This window comes from Acanthaster planci, linkage group LG07, assembly GCF_054643075.1.
Source record: "Acanthaster planci isolate LZ-2023a linkage group LG07, COTS_SCS, whole genome shotgun sequence".
Classification (NCBI taxonomy): domain Eukaryota; kingdom Metazoa; phylum Echinodermata; class Asteroidea; order Valvatida; family Acanthasteridae; genus Acanthaster; species Acanthaster planci.
Window position 1 is genome coordinate 7,387,656 of NC_141783.1, and position 24,588 is coordinate 7,412,243.

The following is a 24,588-nucleotide window of genomic DNA, read 5'->3' on the forward strand; positions in this document are numbered from 1 at the left end:
ACTTCATGACCTTTTATTGAGTTTTCATAGTTTTTGGTTGTTCATTTTTGCAGTTTCAGTTTCTTTGAACGGTATCTTATATTCACAAAAAGACAAGTCGATTCCGTAGTCCGCAATCACGAAACGTGCGTTAGAGGAAACAATTTTGTCACATTGCGATTGATGTTACATAGATTTCATTCATTCCAATTTGTTACATGATTGAACAGCATCTTCGGTATTCTTGTGTTTTAATCTGTTTTATTCTGCTTGAACATTTGCTTTATTTGTGCTTGTCTGTTTACTATTTTCCGTCTGTAACATACATCCATGACCTTTAGTAAGCAAACTGATATCTTTTTCATTATTCTTTGATAATTATTTTACGCGTCAACAACTGAGCAAAGTAGTCTATAGGCACATATGGGCAAATGAAACTGACGCTCTCAGTTTCATGCAAGAAATAAGTACGCCTACACCTACGAAAAGGAAAAGATTTCACATATCTCCACATCTTTCACAAACAATAGATTCAGTTCTTATCCTTTGGAATGGTTTTTCAGCCTCCAATTTCTTGTCTAGCAATACGCTGTGCCAAATGCATACTTGCATGGTTTTACACTCTCCGATGAATTTGATCGAAATTTCTTTGAAATCAATTAAAAAAACTAATTTCAATCATTACAGAATGAGCATGACCATCAAGTTAGACGAATTCCATTGAAATCTAACGAAATCTGATGGACAGTCATGTAGAAAAAAGTGACCATTGATCATTAATGTTTAGAATGACCGTTGACTAAATTCCTTTGCTCGCTCAAGGTTAAGGCCCTTCAAGACGAATTTGGAACTGAACTGTTTATTGATTTGAACAAAATGGTTGTAAAATGTGCAGGAACAGTATTAATTAATCAATCATAATTGATTCAATTAGCAAAAAGGAATGTGCAATCAAAGGTGTGGAGTTTTATTCAGATTTCAGGTGTGGTTTAGTCGATGAAAAAAACAATCGAAATGAAAAAATTGGAGGATAAAAGTCAGCATCTGTAGACGTTTCTTTAAAATATTTATCTTGTAAACAGCAAAATTGAACAGTGCATTAAATGCGAATTAACGTTTTAGGGGAATTAAGAAATAGAGTTATGTGAAGTAGAGAATTAGAATGAAATTTCCGTTTATAATGTCTTCCATGATATTTAAAGGTCCTTTGATATGTTGTATATTCATAAAAAAGTAATTTTATGTCGTAGAACTCTGCAGTTTGTTTTACACTGGAAAAGATACACAAGATAACTCACTACCGTGCATATAATTGTTTAAATTATTATTTGAAATATTGGTTTTCCGGGCCAATTTTGGAAAATGCGCTCTTTAATTTGTAAAATACAAATTTGACTTTTGAATATTATTTGTTCTTATAATCTGGTTTCATTTTCGTAATAACAAGCATTCGACTTCATTTTTTAACCTTCATATGAAGGAATGTGCATTACGTTTCAGTAATTTTAAGAGAGTACATATATGTGATTGGGGTTTCGGTTTGACGTATTCGTTGCTGATTATAACAAACGTGCAATCTTACTCGCTGAAAACGTGTTACCGCTGAGGTACTGGATATTGTGTACTTGTTTTCATTTGTGTAATTTGAATTCACAGATTCTGTGTTCAATTTGAATAGAATATGGCGGGTTACACAAATCATATAATTTCTGTTAACACGCAAATGAATTCCAGTTCTTACCTCAGACATTCCTTAATCGTCTTCACATTTAGTGAAATAGATTTATTACAATTTAATAATGCAGATGTGTGTTGGATTTCACGCTAAAATGAATGCCAACATGCCAGTAGCGTTACTAGGGCTCAATGTCCGGGGGCACTCGGGGTGCACACATTTTTTCAAGAGGGCACAAGAAGAAAATAAGCTGCAGCTGCATAGCTGTAAAAATGAAATGGAGATTTCAAAGGGGGAACCTGGGGTGAGCATCCGCGGGGGGGGGGGGGCAATGTACTATCGGGAAATCGCACGTTTTTTACTACTAAATGCACCCTCATTGAAATGAAACTTATTTTTGTTGAATAAAAAAAGGAAATTTGAACGTTCATTCTATATTTCTCGAAAACGAATGCTTCTATTATTATTAGTTAGTGTTCACGTCACATTTTCCAAAATTGGCCGGGAAACCTATATTATTGGACTGTTTTGTAGTTGTGTGCTTGTTTATCTTTCTAGCTAAAACCTTTTTCAATTCATGAAAATTATATTGTTATACATATTATGCCTCCGGTCGCCCTACCTTAGGTACGTAAAGATGATTAGTTCATGGTTTATGCTATCAAAATGCACTTTAAGCCAGTTCTGCCTTCGGCCTACTTTTTCCAAGGTCCACTCTCGGATCGTGTAATTAATAACAGCGCAATTATTAGCCGTTCTACCCCCCCTCCTTCATTGCGATTGGACTGTGCGAACCTTCCCTAATCCCTGATTGGCTGCAAATTTAGTGGAGCGTGATCATTACACCGCCGAGTCGCAAGAGTGCACATGCGCAATCCTTTTTCCACCGGCGAGAAAGGGGAGTGGCTTGTGGTGGAAACATAATATGCAGTAGAACCTACGCGCTTAAGTAATAAGTAGTACTTTAATTAATATCGCAAGTCGTACAGTTATTTGCATCTATGGCCAAAGTTTACTCTCGATTTGCCGCTTCGATAGGCGTACCTGGAAGAATTCACAACAGTCGACGTGATTAGGACAACGTATGCGCAGTTTACCAAGACCAGTCCTGTGCGCCTATAGTGCCAAAAAAAGTAGTTCTGAAAAGGTGGAAGGAAAAGAAAACGAAGATCAGTCGCTAGTTTCGTATAAGATTAAACTTGGACCAACTAAATAAAGATTAAATCAATATATCAATGGAATTAGACCAGGGGACAAACTGCCCTAGGGGGCCAAAATCCCGTAGCTTGGGGACATGTTTCTCTGGGATATTATTTTCCCTTGGGACTCTTGTGAAGGGGAACACAGCTTTCTCTGTAACAAGACTGCGAAACGGATAAATACTAGTTGAAAAGTTTTATAAAAGAGAGGCTTTCGTTCGTAGGAGAGTTTAAGCTGTAAGTGAGGATGCAAAGATTATTTTCCTTAACTATTTTTGCCGGTTTTCTTTCACATTTTCATGTCGCTCGTTTGGTAAGTTTACATTTGTTTTTTGCAAGTGTATATAATACGGGCGATTCATAATAGTCGCCTTCAAGAGTTTACAACACGTTGACCAATCACAGTGGGTGAAATCTGTCGACCCAAGTGTGCGTTTAGAAAGGGTTGACAAATTTTGCGGACTGTGATTGGCCAACGCGTTGCAAACTCTTGGAGACGTGCTATTGTGAATCGACCGTATTGCATCAAATCAGAGCAGGTTCCGGTGTGAACTATAGTTTAGCCACTAGTCAATCGCGTTTTTTTCCAACGTTAATTAACGCGCAATACAGTTACTCCCAAACGTCCTAAATTGAAATTGAACTACAAGCATTCGTAAAAATTTCATCGTCATTCATATTTTGCCGTTTTTTGCTGAACTTTCGCAACCTTTTCCAGGGCCAAATGGTCGATTACCGTGGTCCAAACAATCCACCGTTGTAGCGACGTTGGTCGAAATTGTTCCCCTGCCGTTTAAATGTATTATTTTAACGGTGAAAGGTGATCAATTCCAATGTATTTTCAAGCAAAGTTGGGATGGTTAACCTTTTTCCTCTTTTTTTCACTACTCCCGTATTCTTTCCCCTTTGTTTCACGGCCCATTTTATTTGTCTCTTTTTTTCAGGGACAAAGACCCCGCCCACGAATAATGTTTCTATTGGCTTGTTGCATTGAGTATACTGGTATATATTCGTGACTTTCATCTTATTTTTGACATCAGATGGTAAACACTGCTTTTGTATCTTCATGAATTCTTAGAATTATTTTATACTTTGGAATATTCCGTAGGCTGATGCTTTATTTCGGAATGAAATCCCACGTTGTAGTTAATGATTTTGGATGTTTCTATTGATACTTTAACCCTAACCCCCTATGGACCATTGAAATCCTGCATAACCTTGTTGGGTTCAGCATGGTGTAATTTACAAATGTAATTTTGAGACATAAAAAGTAAGGAGAAAAAGAAATATTTTTGTAATTAAACATTTTATGTAAATGAATCTGTGCAACTTTAATGTAGGCCTACATGTATGTACATATGTACGTATGTACTTTTACAATCAGTACAATTATTTAACGTCTTTAAACAACGCACTTAAAAATATCCCCCTAAGTTCGTATGGTATCAAAAGAAATATTTTGTCAACATCTTACGGTGTGAAGTTATTAGGTTTGCGTTTGTGTATTATTATTTCACATTTCCCCATCAAATATGCCTTCACCCTTGCAAATACTGGGACAAATATAATGAAAAAGGAACACAAAGTAAACCAATTTTTTTTCCTGTTTGGAGTCAATCTCAGGTCAGTGGCATGTATTTTTTACCGTCTTCGTATTTAAAGCCAGATCTTATTGTTTTGAGCACCTTATTTTATCATAGGAACATGCAGTGCGTAATTTGTGTTTACATCAAACATAAAAATAAATGGGAAAAAGGTCCATCAAGCGTATGTTGATCGAAGTTTGTTGATGAAATACAATAATGTATTAAACAGAGAGTAGAATTGTAGTTTGTGTTTGCATGTAAGTATATTATCCTTGTTTAGATTTTGACGACAAACTTAAAATCTACCCCATTTTTCTCAGGGGGTTACCTTTTCAGAGCTGTTTGAGGCGCAATGTGGAAATCCTGTGCTGCTGAGTTTGAGATCGTGGATTCGAATCCCGGCCAATCGCCTGTTGATTCAGTTTTTAAGTCTGAACCTCAAGGTTAAGTATATTTAAAAAACAGCATACATTCAGAGGGAGCTGTGGCGGAGTGGGTAAGCGCTGTGCGCGAAAATGTAAGAAGTTGGGTTCGAATCCCGGACGGTCACTTTTTTTCTCTTCCACTTTGTAAATTCTAACCCAAGGGTTAAATATAAAAAGACTCAGATGTATTAAAGAGATGTTTGTGGCTCAGTGTGGAGCTGCCGTGCTCGAAAGAGTGGGGTGTTGGGTTCGAATCCCGGAGAGACGCCTTTTTAAATTTCAATTTCCAGTTGTAAATGTGAATCTAAGGGTTAAGTTTTAAAAAAAAGGTAGGTTTCTTCAGAGAGGTTTGTGGATCAGTGAGAAAGTGTTGTGCTTCAAAATAAGTGATGCTGAGTTCGAATCCTGGGAGAGACACCTTTTTAAATTCCAATATACAGAAAAAAACCGAAGTTTAAGTAAGAGAAAATGCCTAAAACACATTGGGGACCCAATTAGCGGAGTGGTCAAGAGCACCGCTTGGGAACCAGAGGACCCAGGTTCAAACCCAAGCAAGGGCGGAGTGGTATGGTGGATAGAAATCCCCTACCACTCCGCCCTCTTTTTATGCCCTTCCCCAGGGGCCGATTTGGGGCCGATTTGGGGCCGATTTGGGGCCGATTTGGGGCCGATTTGGGGCCGATTTGGGGCCGATTTGGGGCCGATTTGGGGCCGATTTGGGGCCGATTTGGGGCCGATTTGGGGCCGATTTGGGGCCGATTTGGGGCCGATTTGGGGCCGATTTGGGGCCGATTTGGGGCCGATTTGGGGCCGATTTGGGGCCGATTTGGGGCCGATTTGGGGCCGATTTGGGGCCGATTTGGGGCCGATTTGGGGCCGATTTGGGGCCGATTTGGGGCCGATTTGGGGCCGATTTGGGGCCGATTTGGGGCCGATTTGGTGCCGATTTGGGGGCGATTTGGGGCCGATTTGGGGCCGATTTGGGGCCGATTTGGGGCCGTTTTGGGGCCGATTTGGGCCCGTTTTGGGGCCGTTTTGGGGCCGTTTTGGGGCCGATTTGGGGCCGTTTTGGGCCCGATTTGGGGCCGATTTGGGGCCGATTTGGGGCCGATTTGGGGCCGATTTGGGGCCGATTTGGGGCCGATTTGGGGCCGATTTGGGGCCGATTTGGGGCCGATTTGGGGCCGATTTGGGGCCGATTTGGGGCCGATTTGGGGCCGATTTGGGGCCGATTTGGGGCCGATTTGGGGCCGATTTGGGGCCGATTTGGGGCCGATTTGGGGCCGATTTGGGGCCGATTTGGGGCCGATTTGGGGCCGATTTGGGGCCGATTTGGGGCCGATTTGGGGCCGATTTGGGGCCGATTTGGGGCCGATTTGGGGCCGATTTGGGGCCGATTTGGGGCCGATTTGGGGCCGATTTGGGGCCGATTTGGGGCCGATTTGGGGCCGATTTGGGGCCGATTTGGGGCCGATTTGGGGCCGATTTGGGGCCGATTTGGGGCCGATTTGGGGCCGATTTGGGGCCGATTTGGGGCCGATTTGGGGCCGATTTGGGGCCGATTTGGGGCCGATTTGGGGCCGATTTGGGGCCGATTTGGGGCCGATTTGGGGCCGATTTGGGGCCGATTTGGGGCCGATTTGGGGCCGATTTGGGGCCGATTTGGGGCCGATTTGGGGCCGATTTGGGGCCGATTTGGGGCCGATTTGGGGCCGATTTGGGGCCGATTTGGGGCCGATTTGGGGCCGATTTGGGGCCGATTTGGGGCCGATTTGGGGCCGATTTGGGGCCGGCGAAAAAAGACGATATTTCAGATGCTTTCACTGAATTTTGTGCTTTGAAACCCTTTTTTCCACCCCATTTTTATATATAAAATGGACCAGCATCACAAATGTATTCACAGAGGAATCTGGATGAAGTTTTAAATTTTATTTTAAAATTTATTAACCATTCTTACAAAAGCAACTTGAAATAATTTGTTTACATGTGAATTTAACAGTTTAAACATCAGTGTTGTAGTCGAGTACTTTCCGAGTACCAACGTTCTCTGCAAAATACTGAACTGGGTAAGAGGGAATAAAGCCAGAGTTCACAGGCATTTGATGGTAAATGTGCAAAGGTAAGATTACAAAATAAATGTTAGACTTCAGACACTCCCAGTTGTGTAAAATTTAAGTTTTGAGGAGAAAAGTACTCGGAAAGTACTCTGCTGAGTACTTTCCGAATACTTACTTTGTCCTAAAAAGTTAATTTTAATCAAACAGTGATGGTCTGAAGTCATTATGTTGCTTTGTAATCTTACCTTTATGCATGTACCATCGAATGCCGATGTACTTCAGCTTTGTTCCCTTCTAACTAGTTAAATATTTGGTAGAGAACTTGGTTCTCAAAAAGTACTCGACTACATCACTGTTAAACATACCGCAAAATCTGTCAATAGAATTTTTTCTGCATAAACAATGGATTTTGAACATACAGAAAACGGTTTTACCTAAATGCAATTTTTACCGACATGATGGAAATGGTGTTATGTTCTTGTTATGCCATCCTCTTTTTAAACAATCTACTACACTAAATAAGTTCAAAATGCTTTACAACATTACAACAAAAAAGTTACAAACCTTCAGAATAGAAACTAATCAGTTACTAGGAAGGAATTCGTCGGACCTGAACTTCAGAGGTGTTAAAATGTCACAAAACATGCCCCAGCCTCAAAGAAACATCTTTTTCAATTTCGTTAAAATTTTGTTAAGCTTAATGGTGGAAACTGACTTGCTGCACCACTATTTCATTTTATTTGAAGCAAAATCATGAATGAATTTGTTCTTTGTGGCAATTTCATCTCCTGAAGCTGATGGCACTAGTGAAAGGCAGAATTGTCTTTTTATGTCAGTGTACTTTCATGTAGTCTTGTCCTTCCAACAAAGACTGCAAGATGCATGGGGAGGATAAGAAAAATATATTTTTGTTCAAATACTCTGCAAAGCAGGTGGTGCAATGTCAAGATTAAATTCCACAATTAAGCCCATCTAAGAATCTGTCCGTCGAATGAGTGCAACACAAACATTTCACAACTTTCTACCAAGTTAACAATTACCTCCAGTTCAATTACATTGGGTTGTATTAATAAAAAGTAGCATTTGCTTTTACTACCATTTTTGAAGCATTTACTTGTGTTTGTATTGAACAATGACGAAGCAAATGCTTCTACTTTAGTGCAGTTGCTAAAACGTAAAAGTATATACTTTTTACTCTTTAAGCTTGTGCTTGACAAACAGTTGCTTCATTTTGTATGAATAAAAATGAGTAGGTTTTACAGAATTGGAATATTTACTTGATATTTTTCAAGACTGGGTCAGAGCAAGCTTGAAAACGAGGAGCATTTACAAATGTTCAAAATGGCAGCATTCATGATTGTCATTCCAAAGGAAAAGCTATATGCCTTCAGGAGGGAATCTGAAGAAACAAGATGCAGGCAGTTGCACCGATTTGAGAGTTGCAGAGCAAATTTCTTCATTATTAGGTTTCTGCAATCAAAAGTACTGCCATCATGCTTATCTGCTATGCTGAGGTCTCAAGATACAACACTGAGCTGCAATGTGTGCATCTGTACATGCAGACAACGGAAGCCCTATTGAGCAAAACCATTCGGCTGTGCGGTCACTAGTAAATGCTGAATAGTAAAGAAACAATTTATTCACATAAATTCAAGCATTTGCTTATTTCTTAATGGTTGTACTTCTCAGTAAATGCTTTTGCTGTTTGCTTGAACTTCATAGCATTTGCTAGTTTTTATTCATACGACCCATTATTACAAAACTTTTGTGTAGACAAATAACAGTCTTCTATGAAAGCCTCCCAAATAGACAGTTTTGGCAAACAGAAAATGAGCATGTATCACGTATCCATATTTTTTTTGCTTATGACGTCATCACTTTAGGCCTGTTATGTCTTGTTAAACATAATGCGGAGAAGCCCTGCACACAGTGACATATGGAAGCAACTTTTTACGGAACTGGAGTGTATGAAGTTTTGGTTTTGCACACCACATTAAGTATCAAATTGTATTCCTAATAACAAAAGTTCTTACTTTCATGACACTTCATGTATAGCTTGTTTGGATAGCAATGTCTGTCTGGGGTGAATAATTTTTGTTTTTAAGAAATGGGCGCTACCAATGTTGCTACGTTGCTGTGTGCAATGTAGGGACATGCAATCCACAGCAAAATAAATTTTTGCAACCTTGTACGTACCCTGTGCATTTGTTGTGTCATGCGGATACATATACAGACACGAATTAACCTGGATGCAGAAACTGTCTATTAACTGTGCTTGATTTACTTTTACCTTAATGCACCGCATATAACTGAATGTTATGCAATTCAGTGTAAGCTGGATAAAAGTTCAGGTTTGAAGTCAAGATTTGTCCCTTCCAATTCAGCTGAAAGGTCTGAAGTAGAGTGATCCAATAAGAACAGTGTTCGATACAGCAACATGTCTTGTCACTTCCTCATGAATTAATATTGGAATGGTGCAGTCATTTTCATTGTATCTCCTTTAAACATGATGCAATCCGGTTCTCAGTACCTCATAAGCATCCAACAAGGTTTGTATAAAGAATGTCTCGGTAGTTCAAGGAGTAGATCAAGATGGCCGCCAAAACCTTGGAACACCTGTGGGCAAACAAATCGTTGAATTAACAAAAAGTTCAGGAATAAAAAGTGGATTAGTGAAGATGTTGAATTGAAATGCGTGCCATTCCATTCTACTTTGAGCATAAACTGAATTATTATAAAGGTAGCACAGAAGTCTGAACTTGCACACGCACATGTCGATCTGCAATTGTAACAAAATTCCCTCTGAAAGAATGATCACATTGTAAGACGGATAACCTTTTCCCATGCTCTGAAAGTCCACTGTTGTCAGTTGAAGTTAAGGCTTGAGATGTTGGAGACCTTACTTATATATTTTGTTGAGGTTATTTTAGAATTAATACCTCATGATTCAGGGCAAGTTTTTGCTTATAGTTACATAAGAGACGCCTTGCAACAATACATTGTTCTCAATGGATATGAAGGGCACAAAGGAACCAGTCTATTCCAGAGATAGTGGTTGCTATGCAAAATTTAACTCACAAAAGGATTATTTTCTTGTTTTGAGAGAAAACACAAACAACTGACTTACTTTTTTTAAATCCATTGATTTCTCCAGAAACTCTCCTTGACACAGATCCATCAGGTGTGCTGTTCAGGTCGCCACAAAGAACAGCAGCTGATTTGGCTTGACTGTCCTACATGGGGAAACAAAACAAGTGGACAATTACATGTACAAGTGGTTCCATGCACAAAAGTAATCAAAACTTCACTCATTGAATAACACTTTATACCATACAGATTTGACTGAAATAAATTTGGGATGTTCCATGAGGCTAAGAACTGAACTGAATTGTTCTGTGTAAAAGTTAGTGTAACTTAACCCTAACACTCCTCAATCCTTCACCTGTTGGAGGACTGAGGAGTGTTAGGGTTAATGTTTATAGAATATTTCAGACCATTTTTGCTTTTTGGGGCATCTTTAACAAAAACATGCTGCAAACGTAACTTGTTACAGGTTTAATCAGGTTTGGTAAAACATTAGTGTTTTAAAGCACCAGTATCTCTCAAAAATAGCCAGGAACTCAGCAAACTAGTCTAAACCTGTACATGTAGTGAAGAAACTGAGTGTAAAGCCTCAGAGCTGCGGCAAGAAATCTGTCACTGGAACCTTCTTTGAATATACAAGTACAATGGATTTCTTGGAATATATCCAGGACTTTACTTTTAAACTAGTCTTACACTAGTTAGGAATGGATCTGTTTGCGATCTGTTTGAGGGAGACTGGTGCAAAGGATGCTTTTACTTCAATGCAATATTTTACCAAAAATATAATCTTAAATACAAAGGTGTTACAAAGTCGCAATAAATTGAGAGGATTTCCCAGCAAATAATGCTGGAATTTTCTCATTTTGAGGGAAAATACAAAAAGTTGACTTACTCGTTGATTTAAATTGATTTCTCTGGCAAACTCTTCTTGACAAAAAGATCTGTGACACAGATCCATCAGGTGTGCCGTTCAGGTTGCCGCAGAGAACAGTACCTGATCTGACTTGACCGTCCTACCTAGAGAATAAAAACAAGCGAGCAATTACTTATCAGTGATATACTTATTGGTGATATACATGTACTTATTGACTCCACATACGAAAGTAATGAAAACTCATTAAATAAAATTTATAAGAACATAACAGCAGCGTTATGGTTATAAAAAAATTGGAAAAAAGAACAAGCTGTCCAGTCAAGTAGCAGTATTTTTTTAAAACAATATTTCTGATACGTGTTAAACGATAGTCAAAGTTGAAACTGATCATCTCAGAATTCTCCCCGAAATCTTTTAGGCTGATGATGTCATTGTTGTCACACCAGTGTGTTTATGGTCCCATTTATTAAAGTATCTGGGAAAGATTTTCATGTCTTAAACGAAATATTTTTTTAGTCTTTTGACTTTCTATTTGGTATTAAGAAATAAACCGTAAATGAAAATGAAATGATGAAATGAAATGAAATCCCACCATTGCCTAGGCCACGCATGAGGCCATGTGACAAAGAGGGTTGAGCAGTTTAATGATCTAGTACGCAGGTGTAACATGGAAAAGGAAAGACGGAACATAAACCGAGTTCTCAAGATTTCTCGCCTCCACTTTCTGTATGGGAATAACGAATTAGTTTCTTACTAAAGTGTTATTTTTGAGATATCAAATGAATGTTAAATCAGCAAACATCAGTTTCTAATCTTGATGGAAAATATTTTAATGTTGGAACTAACGTGAAAAACAGCAATCAAGTCGGGTTCTTAGATAATTATGACAACTTAAGGCAGTTATAAACGGTAAAAATACACCTAACAAGTTGTGCAGATGATTAAAACTACCCCGTAGTCCTGACAAAAGAATCCGAATTAAGTTACAGAGGACTGAAAAAAGTGGAAACAAATTTCTTAGAAGTTTGTTCTGTAAGTATTCAACATGAACTGTTTTTCAGTACTGCAAAGACTTCTGGGCAAATTTTACATAAAAAAAACGCCAGTATGGGGTTCGTCCAAATTCGAAAGAGTCATGTTTCTATCAGACAGCATAATCAAAGCTTTGATGGATATGTGGCCAGTCTTCACAGTTTTAACCCTTCGTAGCAAACAGAGTAGCTGAAATTCAAAGTCAAACCGATCCTTCCACCTGGAGACACATCCCGAGCGAGTACATAGCTGCAGACAAAATATCAAGAGGTACCAAAGCTCCAGACTTGGAGGGTGTACCTGGAAAAATGGTCCAGAATTCTTGAAAGAGCCTGAAAAAATGGCCTAAATCCTTGCCAAAAGCAGATGAGAATGAAGTAAACACAAAAAAGAAAAACAGAAAACCGTACTTCTAATAAAGGGAGCGAAAGGTCAGGAGTCAATAGACTGCAACAAATTTTCCAACTGGAGAAGATTGGTGCGTGTCACAGTGCACGTCTTCTGTTTAATAACAAATCTGAAAGCTAAACGCAGAATGTACAATGGACCATTGACGGTCACAGAGTTAACTACAGAGAAACACTGGCTGATGGAAGCACAGAAGACACTTCATGAACGACTGAAGAAAGGAGAGTTCAAGTCACTCAGTCCAGTCCATTTGTAAAAGACGGAATGATATTCATGGGAGGAAGAGGCCATCACAGAAAACTCTCCTTTGACAGACAGCATCCAGTGCTACTTCCCAAGAGTCATCACATGTCCTCTGATCATCAAGAATGTTCATGAGCGTGGACATTATGGAGTTGCAACAACAGCAACCAAGGTCGGAAGCAAATACTGGATGACTGGTGAAACAACCCTGGTAAACATGATAAAGTTCAGATGCATTGCCTGCAGGAAGTGCGAGTGTAAACCAGAGACACAGTACATGGCTAATCTACCGAGTGAAAGGATGACAACGTTCACACCACTTTTCTACAATACAGCTTGTGTCTACTTCTGGCGGATAGTTGTAAAAGTTGGACGAAACATGGCCAACAAGCACGACAGTTTAATCTGCACGTCTAAACACACAAGCTGTACATCTAGAGGTGGCAGTTAGTTCTTCCACAAAAGAATTTCTTGAAGTCCTAAGACGATTTCTTGCTGTAAGGGTACTTCAGCGTGAAAGTGGAACTTAATTCGTTGGTGCTGAAAGACAACTTTGGGAGATGGTGAAGTGGTGGAATGAGTCCAAATTACAGGAGTTCTGCACTGTAAGACAAATCTGTTGGAAGTTCACAAAACCTCTTTCCCCACTTTAAAATGGATGTGCCAAGGCACTGGTAGGAAGCAAGCTCTGAGGAAGGGGATTGGTGAACAGCAATTAACCTCACTTGAGCTACAACTGGTTCAAAATGATAGGACATCCAGGAATAAATACATCACACTGACTGTACATCCTTTCATTCAGTAAACTGCTTAATAGTACAGACTGACCCTTCAAAAGAGTACCAAGGATTTTTGCACTTCAAAATAAGGATGCATTCTGGACCCCTCCAATGAAATACATGGTCTGTCACTGTAAAGTTTCATGATGTCGTCTGCTCACCTTGAAGAAGTTAGATTGCTGAGAACAAATAATACACTACGCTGTTCATTCAGTGATGAGGAAACAATCATACTTGTCAAATCTGAAAATTACAAAACATATTTAGAATAAAATAAATAAGTTAAAGGAAACAGACAAGAAACATGTTCAGGTTGTAATAGAGCTATCAGTGAGTAAACATCAAAAAAATTACCCCAAACAAATGTTGGTTGATTCAGTGCCTTTCCTAACTTATTTTGACACCAGTTTTATGAAAATCCATTCTCATTATATGTCTACTGTTCCAAAGCAGGAAGGCCAAGCACTGTTGATGCTAAAGATGGGACAACATGTATATAAGACTAAGGATACAAAGCAATGTAAGGCTAATTACCTACTTTGCTGGATTACAGTTCACAATGATTCTCTCCTGCCCCTGGGGTTGACAATGTCAGCTGTGTCTAGACCTACATAACGTACCAAATCCCCACTGGTGGACTAACATGACTCAAAGGGTAAAATTCCTCCTTCAAACCACATAACACAAACCCAGGAGAAACTCCAAAAGGTGTATCTGTGGGTTATAATGCCATATGTCATGACACGGTAAAAGCATATTGTGGATGGTGTTATGAAATATGACAGATGCATCTCTAGCATAGACACCCAGATATGCAAGCTGCTGTATGAAAAGCTCACAACTTGATTTGAAGGAGGTCACCTGTAGCAGAGACCACGTCACACTCACCTACCTTGGCACTCCAATGCATGAGATGGTTTGATTTCAAAGAGCTCCTGCTAGAGGTAACAACCAAGTTCAAGATACTACTTTTTGAGTAAGTATTATGCGCAGGACTCTGAGCCTTTTTTATTACAAATAACCATGTTACATGAAACCACAAAGGTGACTCTTACCCGGTCGTGTTTCCACTTGCAATTTTGGATAGAGCAAGGAAAAAACTGTCAAAAATGGGATTTGAACCTTTAACTGTCAAGACGCTGCACCAACACTCTACCAACTGAGCTATCCAGTCCAATGCTAGCATTCTCCCACTAGATCAGGGTAACTTTTTATACCCAATTAAAACAAAATATTGTTTCTGCCCTGTCCTAAATGCTATGACGACACATGCTACAGTTTTGCTTCATTGTGGTAATGCAAGTTACTCTTAACACCTTATCACAATATCTTTTTGTTCACTACTCAAAAATATTATCAATATGATTATGTTGCAGCCTTTATAAACTGTCCATCAAAAACAGCACGTTGTATGGCCGTCTGGACTCTCTTAAGTCCAGCTGGTAAAAGACACGCATGATTTTACCTTACTCTATTCAATATTGTTTGAAAAACGATGAACTCTGCCCCCAATGAGTTTGACACAACCTAGATACCTCTTCAAATGGTAACATTCAATAAAAAGTCATGACGTCAACGTTTTCTTTTACTATTTTTTGGGGAGTGTAGCTTTTCCGTACAACCCCCAAGACACCTACTGAATTTGAGAGCTACATGTCATCGTTCAAACAGGAGGAAAGAACATTAAATTGGATCTTTTAAGGTGGTAAATGGAGCGAGAGTGACGGACTTGATAAATGAAGTAAGACTTGCTGATGGAATCCTGAAGAAATCGTCTGAGTGTTGTCATGGAAGTACCAGCCAAAAGTTTCCAGATGAGTTTCATGACTGGTGACTATGAACAATGACATTGACAAAGACCCCAGAAGAAAGACACGGACAAATTATGAGTAATTACCAACGTAAGACTGCATAGCTTGGTTGCTAGAGCATCGGAAGGGTGTTGTGCAGAATCTGTAGGTTCAAACCCCATTCCAATCAATTTCTTTGCTCATCTCATTGTTGAAGAATAAGAGCAGTACCACATAGGAATGGGTTACTCAGATCCCAATGAAATACCAGTACATTATGAAGTTTAAGAGAATAATGCCACATAGGAATGGGTTACTCAGATCCTAATGAAATACCGGTACATTATGAAGTTTACAGGGTTTACGTCTTGCTTCAGTTCATTTCATTTTTTTTTTCTGTTTTCATTTTACCTAAAAGGTTATTACGTTGCTTTTCAAACTTGATCGACAATTACCTACTACATGGAATGTGGTGATGACAGGCCTTTCAAATCGTGTTCTAGGAACACATGCAGTTTGTATTTCAATTGTCTTGGCTGAAAATTTTAGAAAAATATAAATCTGATTCATCCACAACAATGAGTAATAAATATAAATTACTATTTGACAACAATGTGCAAATACTTCAGTTCTGAAGCCTTTAAACCTCTTTTCTTAGCAGAAAAATCTCAAAAATTCAGCCATTACTTTCAAAATACACAATAAATCGCTTCATTTTTTCATTCAATTACCAATATTGGAAGTTTGCTCTATAATAGTCTACAATAGTATGTCCATCAACGGGCAAAATCACTTCAGTACAGAACAGGAATATCTGTACTGATTAAAACATAAAATAAATCACAATGGCACAAATTTTAAAATCTAACAGCAAACACACTACGTAGATATTTCTTTGAATATATATTAATACATGTATGTGTGTAAAGTCTATCAGGGAAAAAGTTCACTTCTAGAAAGGACTCTTTGAATGAATTGGATAATTCATTACTATATTTCTCTACACTTCCATAAATTTGGTTACAAACAAACAAGTTGCAAACAACTCTATCCATTAATTTGTAGCAGGTACATGTTATGTACTTATTTTCCCTGAAAAAGAACAAGCTCACCATTGTAACACAAATGATTGTGTTTTCTTTTTCAGCAATATTTCTGGTCTTTTTCTGCGGTATATCTTCTTGTACACAAACTGTTGCACTTATTATCTCAAAGGAAAACGATTTATTTCAATTTATACATGGCACATTAATTCTTTGTATTCAAGTAATAACACTGAGTTGTATCAAATGATAATTTAAGGACCCACAAATTCCTGGAATGGTAGGAATGAAGTTTTGTCCAAATAAAGTAGGACTAGAGTAATGTTTACAGTTAGAGAGAACATTGTCATGGCTTCAATTTCATGAAGGCGGAAGTTGGACTTCAAACCACATCTCAAAAAACTGTGAAAAACTTACTTTTAGATGACAAGCAATAGGACAAGACAGTTTGACACTTCACTGTTCACGTACACATCTCAAACTTGGATGATTCTCGATCGCTCCGAAATAAAACAACCTTCAGCATTCGAGCAAATCACAGAGAGGTTGCAATCAAAGTTGAATATTTCTTGTTTTGAAATATGGGATTCCCCAAACCTAGGACTGCAGTGGAAGTCATTTCTTTTTACATATTACAGCATGGGTGTTACTAGGATTTTTATGGGGGAAGGGGAGTACTCATTGTCTGCAAAGTGACAACTCATTGATGGTAGAAAGGCTCAATTCTAAGGTATCTTCTTTCCAATTGGTGATCTCCTTCCCATTCACTCCTTTTCTCTTTTCTTTTGTTCTTTCTTTTCTTTTTCCCCCAGTTTTACTTCTCATTTTTTTTTCAGGGGAGGGAGGGGGCAAGTGCCCCCATGACACTCATGCATGACAGACTTGAGTGCAATCACCCATACACACATGTGTAAAATCTGATAAGCCAAAATTATTATCCCACATGGAGAATCATTGGCTCTTGAATGTGCACATGTAGAGGTTTGAACATTACCTTCCCCATACCTGATTTAAATTTCCTAGTTTTATCGTTCTTTTAGTTTTCCTCCAACAAAAGTCTTTTGTGATAGTATAAACAAAACTGGACCAATTCAATGGAGACAAAAGACTGAGTAGATGTTAGCACACAAAGAGGCTGTAATGCAGAATGGCTTCAGTAAGCAGAGAATCATCCAACCAAAAACGTCACATGGCTAATTCTACATGTATGACTGGTTGTCCAGCTTGATAAGCCAATCTGCTAAGCAGCATTTCCCATTTCTGAGTGTAAATATTACTAAGCACCAAACAGGGCTTCCACTGGCGCCACATCCCACATCCATCCAGTCAGAAGGGTAATAAGCATTCCATTGGAAACTGAACGGTTTTAATACATGACGAATGGTTCCATCGCTCCACAGTGTCAACTGTAGCTAGGAACACTTGGAGGTTCTGGGAAATAGCCAGCAGTGTAAGGACTTCAACCTGGAAGAATTGGCAGGAGAGACGCATCCTTATTGTAAAATTTGCAACAGCACTGATAGGACTGCATTTGCTTTACCCATCTCAACTCTGCTGGGTTCTAATTTGCCATGAATTCCTAAGTGACTTGGTACTAGTCTTATGTGGGCTTCCCTGGCAAATTTTGCTGACCTCTCCAATGCAAATGGTGTCTCATTCAAAAGGTTTACTGGTACTTGGATATGACCAGAATTGTGTCTGTCAATACTGACTTAGCCTAGTTTGTAGAACGATATCCTAGACCATCTAGAATGGACACAGCATGGGTCAGAGGCGGATTCCTGCTGCTTAATGGATCTGGTATGGACGTGACTAAAGTTCCCAATTTATTTCACAAAACGTGAGCTTGCATCAACAAGTTATTTTATATATTAGTCAAATGTAGCCATCTGTATTGTGTACTCGTTCTTTGAATGGGTGCGAAAAACAATTTGGAAAAATATTTGTGCACAAGACCTTGAAACAGGCCCGTTGGCAAGAGCCCCCCCACCAACAAAAGTCCTAAGCATCAAAATTATAGACTGTTCTGGTGATGTGCCCTGTAACTGGTCCTGTAGCCCTCCTAACGCCCAAAAGCTGGGGATGGGGTCCCCTTGTAATACACTTTGACATGTAAAAACAGACACCAAGTAAGGCTACAACCCAAACATAATAGTTCCTACCTTGTTGGGTCTTGTTCTTTAGTGAATGCTGCATGGTGGAGGGTAATGGTGTTGTTTCTGGTAGCCGAGAGGTAATAGCTTAATGTCACCTGCTCAAACCCAGCAAGGAGATGGGGGAAAAAACGAATATTATTATCAACAAAAAAAAATCTGTCACTTCAAACAACTTGTGTTACCTAACCTTACTCCCCAAAGGTGTTCAAAACATGATATTGAAAATAAAACTTGGATTAAAGCATTTATGAGGTTTCATTTTTGAAGCGTTTCTCCAAAGATGTTTTCAGAATGGATGCTTTTGAGGCAACATACCATCAGAAGCGACTAAGCTTAGTGTTAAAACCAATTTATGAACTTTTGCTGTTGAGTCAATTCACTGGAAATGAAAGCAAACACACACAGGCTCGGGAGACAAGTTTATCTTCATTCCTTGAAAGAACACAAATTATCAGGATTGTGATAAAAGCCAGCAGCTCAATAGGAACTGTGCTTGTAAACATGGCGTACAGTACAAATTCAGTTACCTGTTTGGGTAACTTGGACTCGTCAAATCTACTCAAGCCTTGTAGATGTGAGTTGAAAACATCCAGTCTAGTAAGAGGTACCTTCAGAAGACCATCTGCAACATTTAAACACAATGTAGTTTTAAACAATGACAACCAACCAAATTTAAACAGAACATGTAAGAGAAAAATCTTTACAGTACAGAGTGTCTGCTGATATAAAACTGTGACATGCTCTATGAGTAAGGAATCAAGGAACATCCCACATCTGATTCATGAAAACTGTTCAAGTTTAAAAACAAAAAAGAAATTAAAAACTGAAAGACCGACATTATCAGGTGCGAGGGCAAAGTTCATCTCAGACAAATGTGTACTACAATTCACAGCAAGGGATGTTGTTTATGGTAACCCTGTGTTTGTCTATAAGAACACACATAAGACAGAGTTCCGCAATCACACATCCCCTCTATTGGCACCCCTGAATCAAATCCGACCAGCAATCAAGCCAATCCCCCAATACCTCTGCATATTCACAGCTCTCTGGACTATGCATGTGTTGGACAATACTAATGTAGACCTAGTCAGTTAAATACCAAAGCACCTAGGTAATGATTTCACATACTTTTTTTAATACATATCTTGCACAGAAAACAGGGTTTTCCTACGAATTTCTTAAATGGTAAGTGTAAGTGTTCCTTACCAATAGCAAATCCCATGGATACATCATCTGGTAGGCGGACTCTGCTACAAAGGTTTGTAAACTGGCCACCACTAAGAAGAAAAAATTAAATCCTTTTGTCTCATTACAACCTTGTCCTGATCTTCATACAGCATTTGAAATTTGTGTTCCTTGAATAGCTCATTTGCTCCACATCCCATTTATTTAAACAGAAAACACATGTGTTTCATCCAAGGACTCCCGATATTCAATCAGAATCTAGTACAGATCTGTCGTACGGCAGCGATCTTGGAGGTGTATCCCTTTGCTCCAATGGGATATGCACTACTGGTGAATTAACATAATCAAAATGACCTCCAATATGGCTGCCACATGCAAAGGGTCAATATATACATGTAAAGTACTAATCACAGTCTTGAGAGAAAGGGCACTATTCTTGGAAATCATGATTTAAAGAAAGGATCAGGTATCTGTGGACACACCTTGCTAAGGGGGCCATTTTTAATGCTAAACTTTTACTGATACAGAAGCCCGCTCCACCGGTAGCAAACCAGAAGGAGGTCTCTGCCTGCACAAGAAGAAAGGAGACAAGGGATTTTAGGTCAGGAATGAGCAGATTCAGTGATCAACAAACTCTCGTCATTCATCCTATGGGTCTCAAGCTGGACCAAGAGAGGGTGCTATTTTCTTAGCAACACAGGCTCCTTTGGGCTCCTTTGGTAATGAACTGCACTTTGTTGGTTCATGAACGACTATGAAATGCACGTGTCACGGTCACATTGCTAGGAACGAAATGAAAGCTCCCAACCAACGCTTCTCTTTCCACCAATATCAGGGTGCTTCTGCTCAAGGCAGACACCCCAAGCATCTTTGCAAGCCACTTCCCTGAAACTTCCAAAATTTCCATTGAGGAGGAACCAAATGGCACACTGGAGAAAAGCCGCAAGACAAAAGGCACAAATCCTAGCAGATTTGAAGGGTCTGGAAGGTTTAGGCTTTTATACAATAAAGTACTCTCACTACTGAAGGGGAGGTGTGGTACAACACTCACTTCAGAAGGGGAGGTGTGGTACAACACTCACTACAGAAGGGAAAGTGTGGTACAACACTCACTACAGAAGGGGAGGTGTGGTACAACACTCACTACAGAAGGGGAGGTGTGGTACAACACTCACTACAGAAGGGAAGGTGTGGTACAACACTCACTACAGAAGGGAAGGTGTGGTACAACACTCACTACAGAAGGGAAGGTGTGGTACAACACTCACTACAGAAGGGGAGGTGTGGTACAACACTCACTACAGAAGGGGAGGTGTGGTACAACACTCACTACAGAAGGGGAGGTGTGGTACAACTCTCACTACAGAAGGGGACGTGTGGTACAACACTCACTACAGAAGGGGAGGTGTGGTACAACACTCACTACAGAAGGGGAGGTGTGGTACAACACTCACTACAGAAGGGGAGGTGTGGTACAACACTCACTACAGAAGGGGAGGTGTGGTACAACACTCACTACAGAAGGGAAGGTGTGGTACAACACTCACTACAGAAGGGAAGGTGTGGTACAACACTCACTACAGAAGGGCAGGTGTGGTACAACACTCACTACAGAAGGGGAGGTGTGGTACAACACTCACTACAGAAGGGGAGGTGTGGTACAACTCTCACTACAGAAGGGGAGGTGTGGTACAACACTCACTACAGAAGGGGAGGTGTGGTACAACACTCACTACAGAAGGGGAGGTGTGGTACAACACTCACTACAGAAGGGGAGGTGTGGTACAACACTCACTACAGAAGGGGAGGTGTGGTACAACACTCACTACAGAAGGGGAGGTGTGGTACAACACTCACTACAGAAGGGGAGGTGTGGTACAACACTCACTACAGAAGGGGAGGTGTGGTACAACACTCACTACAGAAGGGGAGGTGTGGTACAACACTCACTACTGAAGGGGAGGTGTGGTACAACACTCACTACTGAAGGGGAGGTGTGGTACATCACTCACTACTGAAGGGGAGGTGTGGTACAACACTCACTACAGAAGGGGAGGTGTGGTACAACACTCACTACTGAAGGGGAGGTGTGGTACAACACTCACTACAGAAGGGGAGGTGTGGTACAACACTCACTACAGAAGGGGAGGTGTGGTACAACACTCACTACAGAAGGGGAGGTGTGGTACAACACTCACTACTGAAGGGGAGGTGTGGTACAACACAATGCCACTTTCTTATTGAGCCACTTCCAAAATGATCATTGGCCTTGCTCTATTTTTAATCAAGGTTTGATCCCACAAGCAATAGGGCTGTTCGGATTATTTGTACATCTGATTCCTTTGGGGATATTTATTTCCAAAATTGAAAATTTGGAGGTGAAAGTCAGGTTTTACTACCAGGTGTAACAGGCTTTGTACATGTATGTTGCCTCTGGGGAAAACCCCAAGTTACACCTCAGATCTCCAAAAGCCAATTTTCACTGAATGGGCCACAATTTAGAAGATTTTTCCATTCCAAGCTACAATCCTGGATAAATCTCGTTGGAATATGCCTCACCCTCGCCCCCTGTCAATGTTGTTTCTCATTGGGTAAGCTGGGCTTAATCTTGGTCCAATAAATGACCGCAACATAGAATGGGGGAGAGGGGGCATCTTTTCACCGTGCTGCCCACAAGCTGTTCCAACTATTTTGTCCAGGACTGTAGCAGGGAAATTGTCCAAGAGGAGGTTTAGGCCACTGTGAGATACTCACATATCCTTTATCCCTGTCCAGTGCCTGTATGGGATGGGAGAGGCTGGCCCTACCTAGGTACAGGTCTTGCTGGTGGTTGTAGCTTTGTAATAGCTGCAATAGGTTCAACACATTGAGGTAGTTATCATCATCCAAGTGGCAAAACCACCTAGAAAAGACCAGAACAAAGTCACATTAACAAATCTTAGAAACTGACAAAATCTGTCACCCTAATGGTCCTCTTTTAATTTTAAAGTAATTGTTCAGACACTTTACAGGGCTAAAGCTCGATAGTACCAATGACTGCTGCTGTTGTTTTGGAAAGCCCTGGGTAGCAATTTCTGAGGAGATTATTTACACGTACTGAGGAATGCGAGATAGAAATCTGGATCTCTGTCATAAATAAACCTGACAGCATAGTGTGGGCACGATTCTAAAAACTACAGGTATACATTTCAACAATCATTCCCTCCCCCAACATTAATTTTGAAAACCACTCAAATTTGCCAGCGAGTTTAGCAAGGGTCAAAGTCTGTTAGACCAGGTATTGCTGGGAATTGGGGTGTGGCGTTATCCATATTTAAGGGTAAAACCATCATTCTTTTCAGCAAAACCATGAAAATGTCAGCAACAAGTGTCCCTATGACCAACACCCCTACAATCAGATGGTTTGCATTCCAGATGCCTTGAACACTGCCCCCTACAATGTTAGATGATGTCCCCCTCTCCATTCAATCCGCTCCCCTTCTTTAATTTCTGGAAATCCCCAAACTGAAAAAATACTGGCAACATTTTCACTGGCTGCGATCCATCAGCAATTCTACGTCCCCACCAGTACCATTATTGATTGAACACATTTTATCAACCCAAATGACAAAGTGGATATTGTGTAAACATCGTGTACAACCATTTAACGGATTACCACATTATCACAACAAACAAGTTTGACAGAGCAATTTAAAAAACCTGGTCATTTCTCAGCCCAGATGTTGTTGAATATACAAAAGACTTGAAATTCGCAAAGTGGTAATCAATTTTTCAAGCAATTAAAATAGAGGGAGTGGCCCTGAATCTGATGTTACCATTGATGAGAAATGCAACATCAGTCTATTCACATCTGTTATTCCATATTCATGCAGCAACATGTGCAATGCACTCCTGTAATGCCCTACCTGCCAACTTTGAAGAACAAAAATTCAGAATGATTACAATTGTATTGATATGGTTACTAATTATTATGTGCGTGAAGCACACATCATGATCACGTAGTGAAAAGTCCCTTACGGCCAGGGTCCAAGGCCCTTAAGGGGGCCCTGGAAGCTCCAGGGTTTTAGGCACTCTCTGGTGCATTCTGAGCCATTTTTGTTGCATTTTTGCATAAGATTTATGACCAGTTATTAATAAAAAAATTTGTGAAAAATGCTAATATTTAAAATAATTTTGGTTGAAAGAAAAGTGGTGAATAGCATAGTGATGGGGTAATATCTAATTGTTAGAATAGCTTGGAAATATACCATGTGTCAAAAGACAAATTTCTCGGCAATTTTTAAGTTGAATAAATCGGATAATTTGAAATAAATGTTACATGCAAGTTTGTCTTTCCCAAGAGTGTCGACAATGTAAGACGTCTTCGTTTGCCCACATGCATACTTCTTAGCAATCTGTGAGTCGGGGAACATCTTTTGAAACAGTTTACTGCAATGATGGGCAACACTAAGCGGTAGGCTGTGTTCAATAATAAACTCAGTCATCAGCACTTCAGCATTGATTACACTCACATCGGAAGTAGTAGCAAAGAAACTGGTCAGCCATCTTCCACGTGTAGCCTCGGCTGTGGTTTTGTGCTTTTTTGTGTTGACATGTTTCTTAACGTCACTCAGTCCGCCGTGACTTATAATAAAATTAGTCGAACACAAGTTACAATGTGCGTGATGTTCTCCAAGTTTCAAAGGCAAAAGTACCGGGAATTTCTGGGAGTATTCCGGCCTATACTTCAGCAGAATATGTTTCTTTTCTTTCCTTGTGCCGTTCATTTTGATGTCTCAGAAACCACAGAGGTAGCCAGGTAGAAACTCAGTCTTCAGTCAGCGAACGGCATCACTTACGGCCAAACAATCATGCTGTCATGACAATCACACGCAACTTCAAAAAGTGTGGCTTTCATTACGTCATCCACCATGTGCGAGGGCACCGGTTGTATATTAAATCATATTCCTCGCTACACAGTGTCTCGTCATGTGCTCGTGCACGCCCCTGCCGTCTGAAGTACATACATGTACCCATAACGCATTTGACGAAACCGATGGAGTTGGAGACATAATTTTGATGGCTACACTATCT

At 39.9% G+C, this 24,588-nt stretch overlaps 1 protein-coding gene and 1 long non-coding RNA gene across 12 annotated transcripts in view; one reads left to right on the plus strand and one right to left on the minus strand.

Annotated features, from left to right (window-relative positions):
- LOC110978589 (uncharacterized) overlaps window positions 1-10,210 on the plus strand; it is a 34,066-nt gene extending 23,856 nt beyond the window's left edge. For 3 of the 4 annotated variants that reach the window (XR_015426009.1, XR_015426010.1, XR_015426011.1), the window contains one exon: window positions 10,076-10,162. This is a non-coding gene — a long non-coding RNA (uncharacterized LOC110978589). Of the gene's footprint in view, window positions 1-10,075 lie in introns of all 4 variants that reach the window. The other variant, XR_002598095.2, reaches the window with a different exon arrangement.
- LOC110985603 (beta-1,3-N-acetylglucosaminyltransferase radical fringe-like) overlaps window positions 7,258-24,588 on the minus strand; it is a 46,280-nt gene continuing 28,949 nt past the window's right edge. Inside the window, exons 5-14 of one of the 8 annotated variants that reach the window (XR_015426003.1) lie at window positions 22,270-22,417; window positions 19,998-20,083; window positions 19,537-19,607; window positions 18,858-18,952; window positions 18,337-18,425; window positions 13,876-14,055; window positions 13,503-13,584; window positions 10,898-11,022; window positions 10,049-10,154; window positions 7,258-9,537 (exon numbers count right to left, since the gene is read on the minus strand). Coding sequence is in view for 3 of the 8 variants with exons in the window: in XM_087139360.1 (XP_086995486.1) it covers window positions 17,587-17,638; window positions 18,337-18,425; window positions 18,858-18,952; window positions 19,537-19,607; window positions 19,998-20,083; window positions 22,270-22,417 (541 nt within the window). In the remaining 5 variants the exon portion in view is untranslated. The other 7 variants (XR_015426004.1, XR_015426005.1, XR_015426007.1 and 4 more) reach the window with 7 other exon arrangements.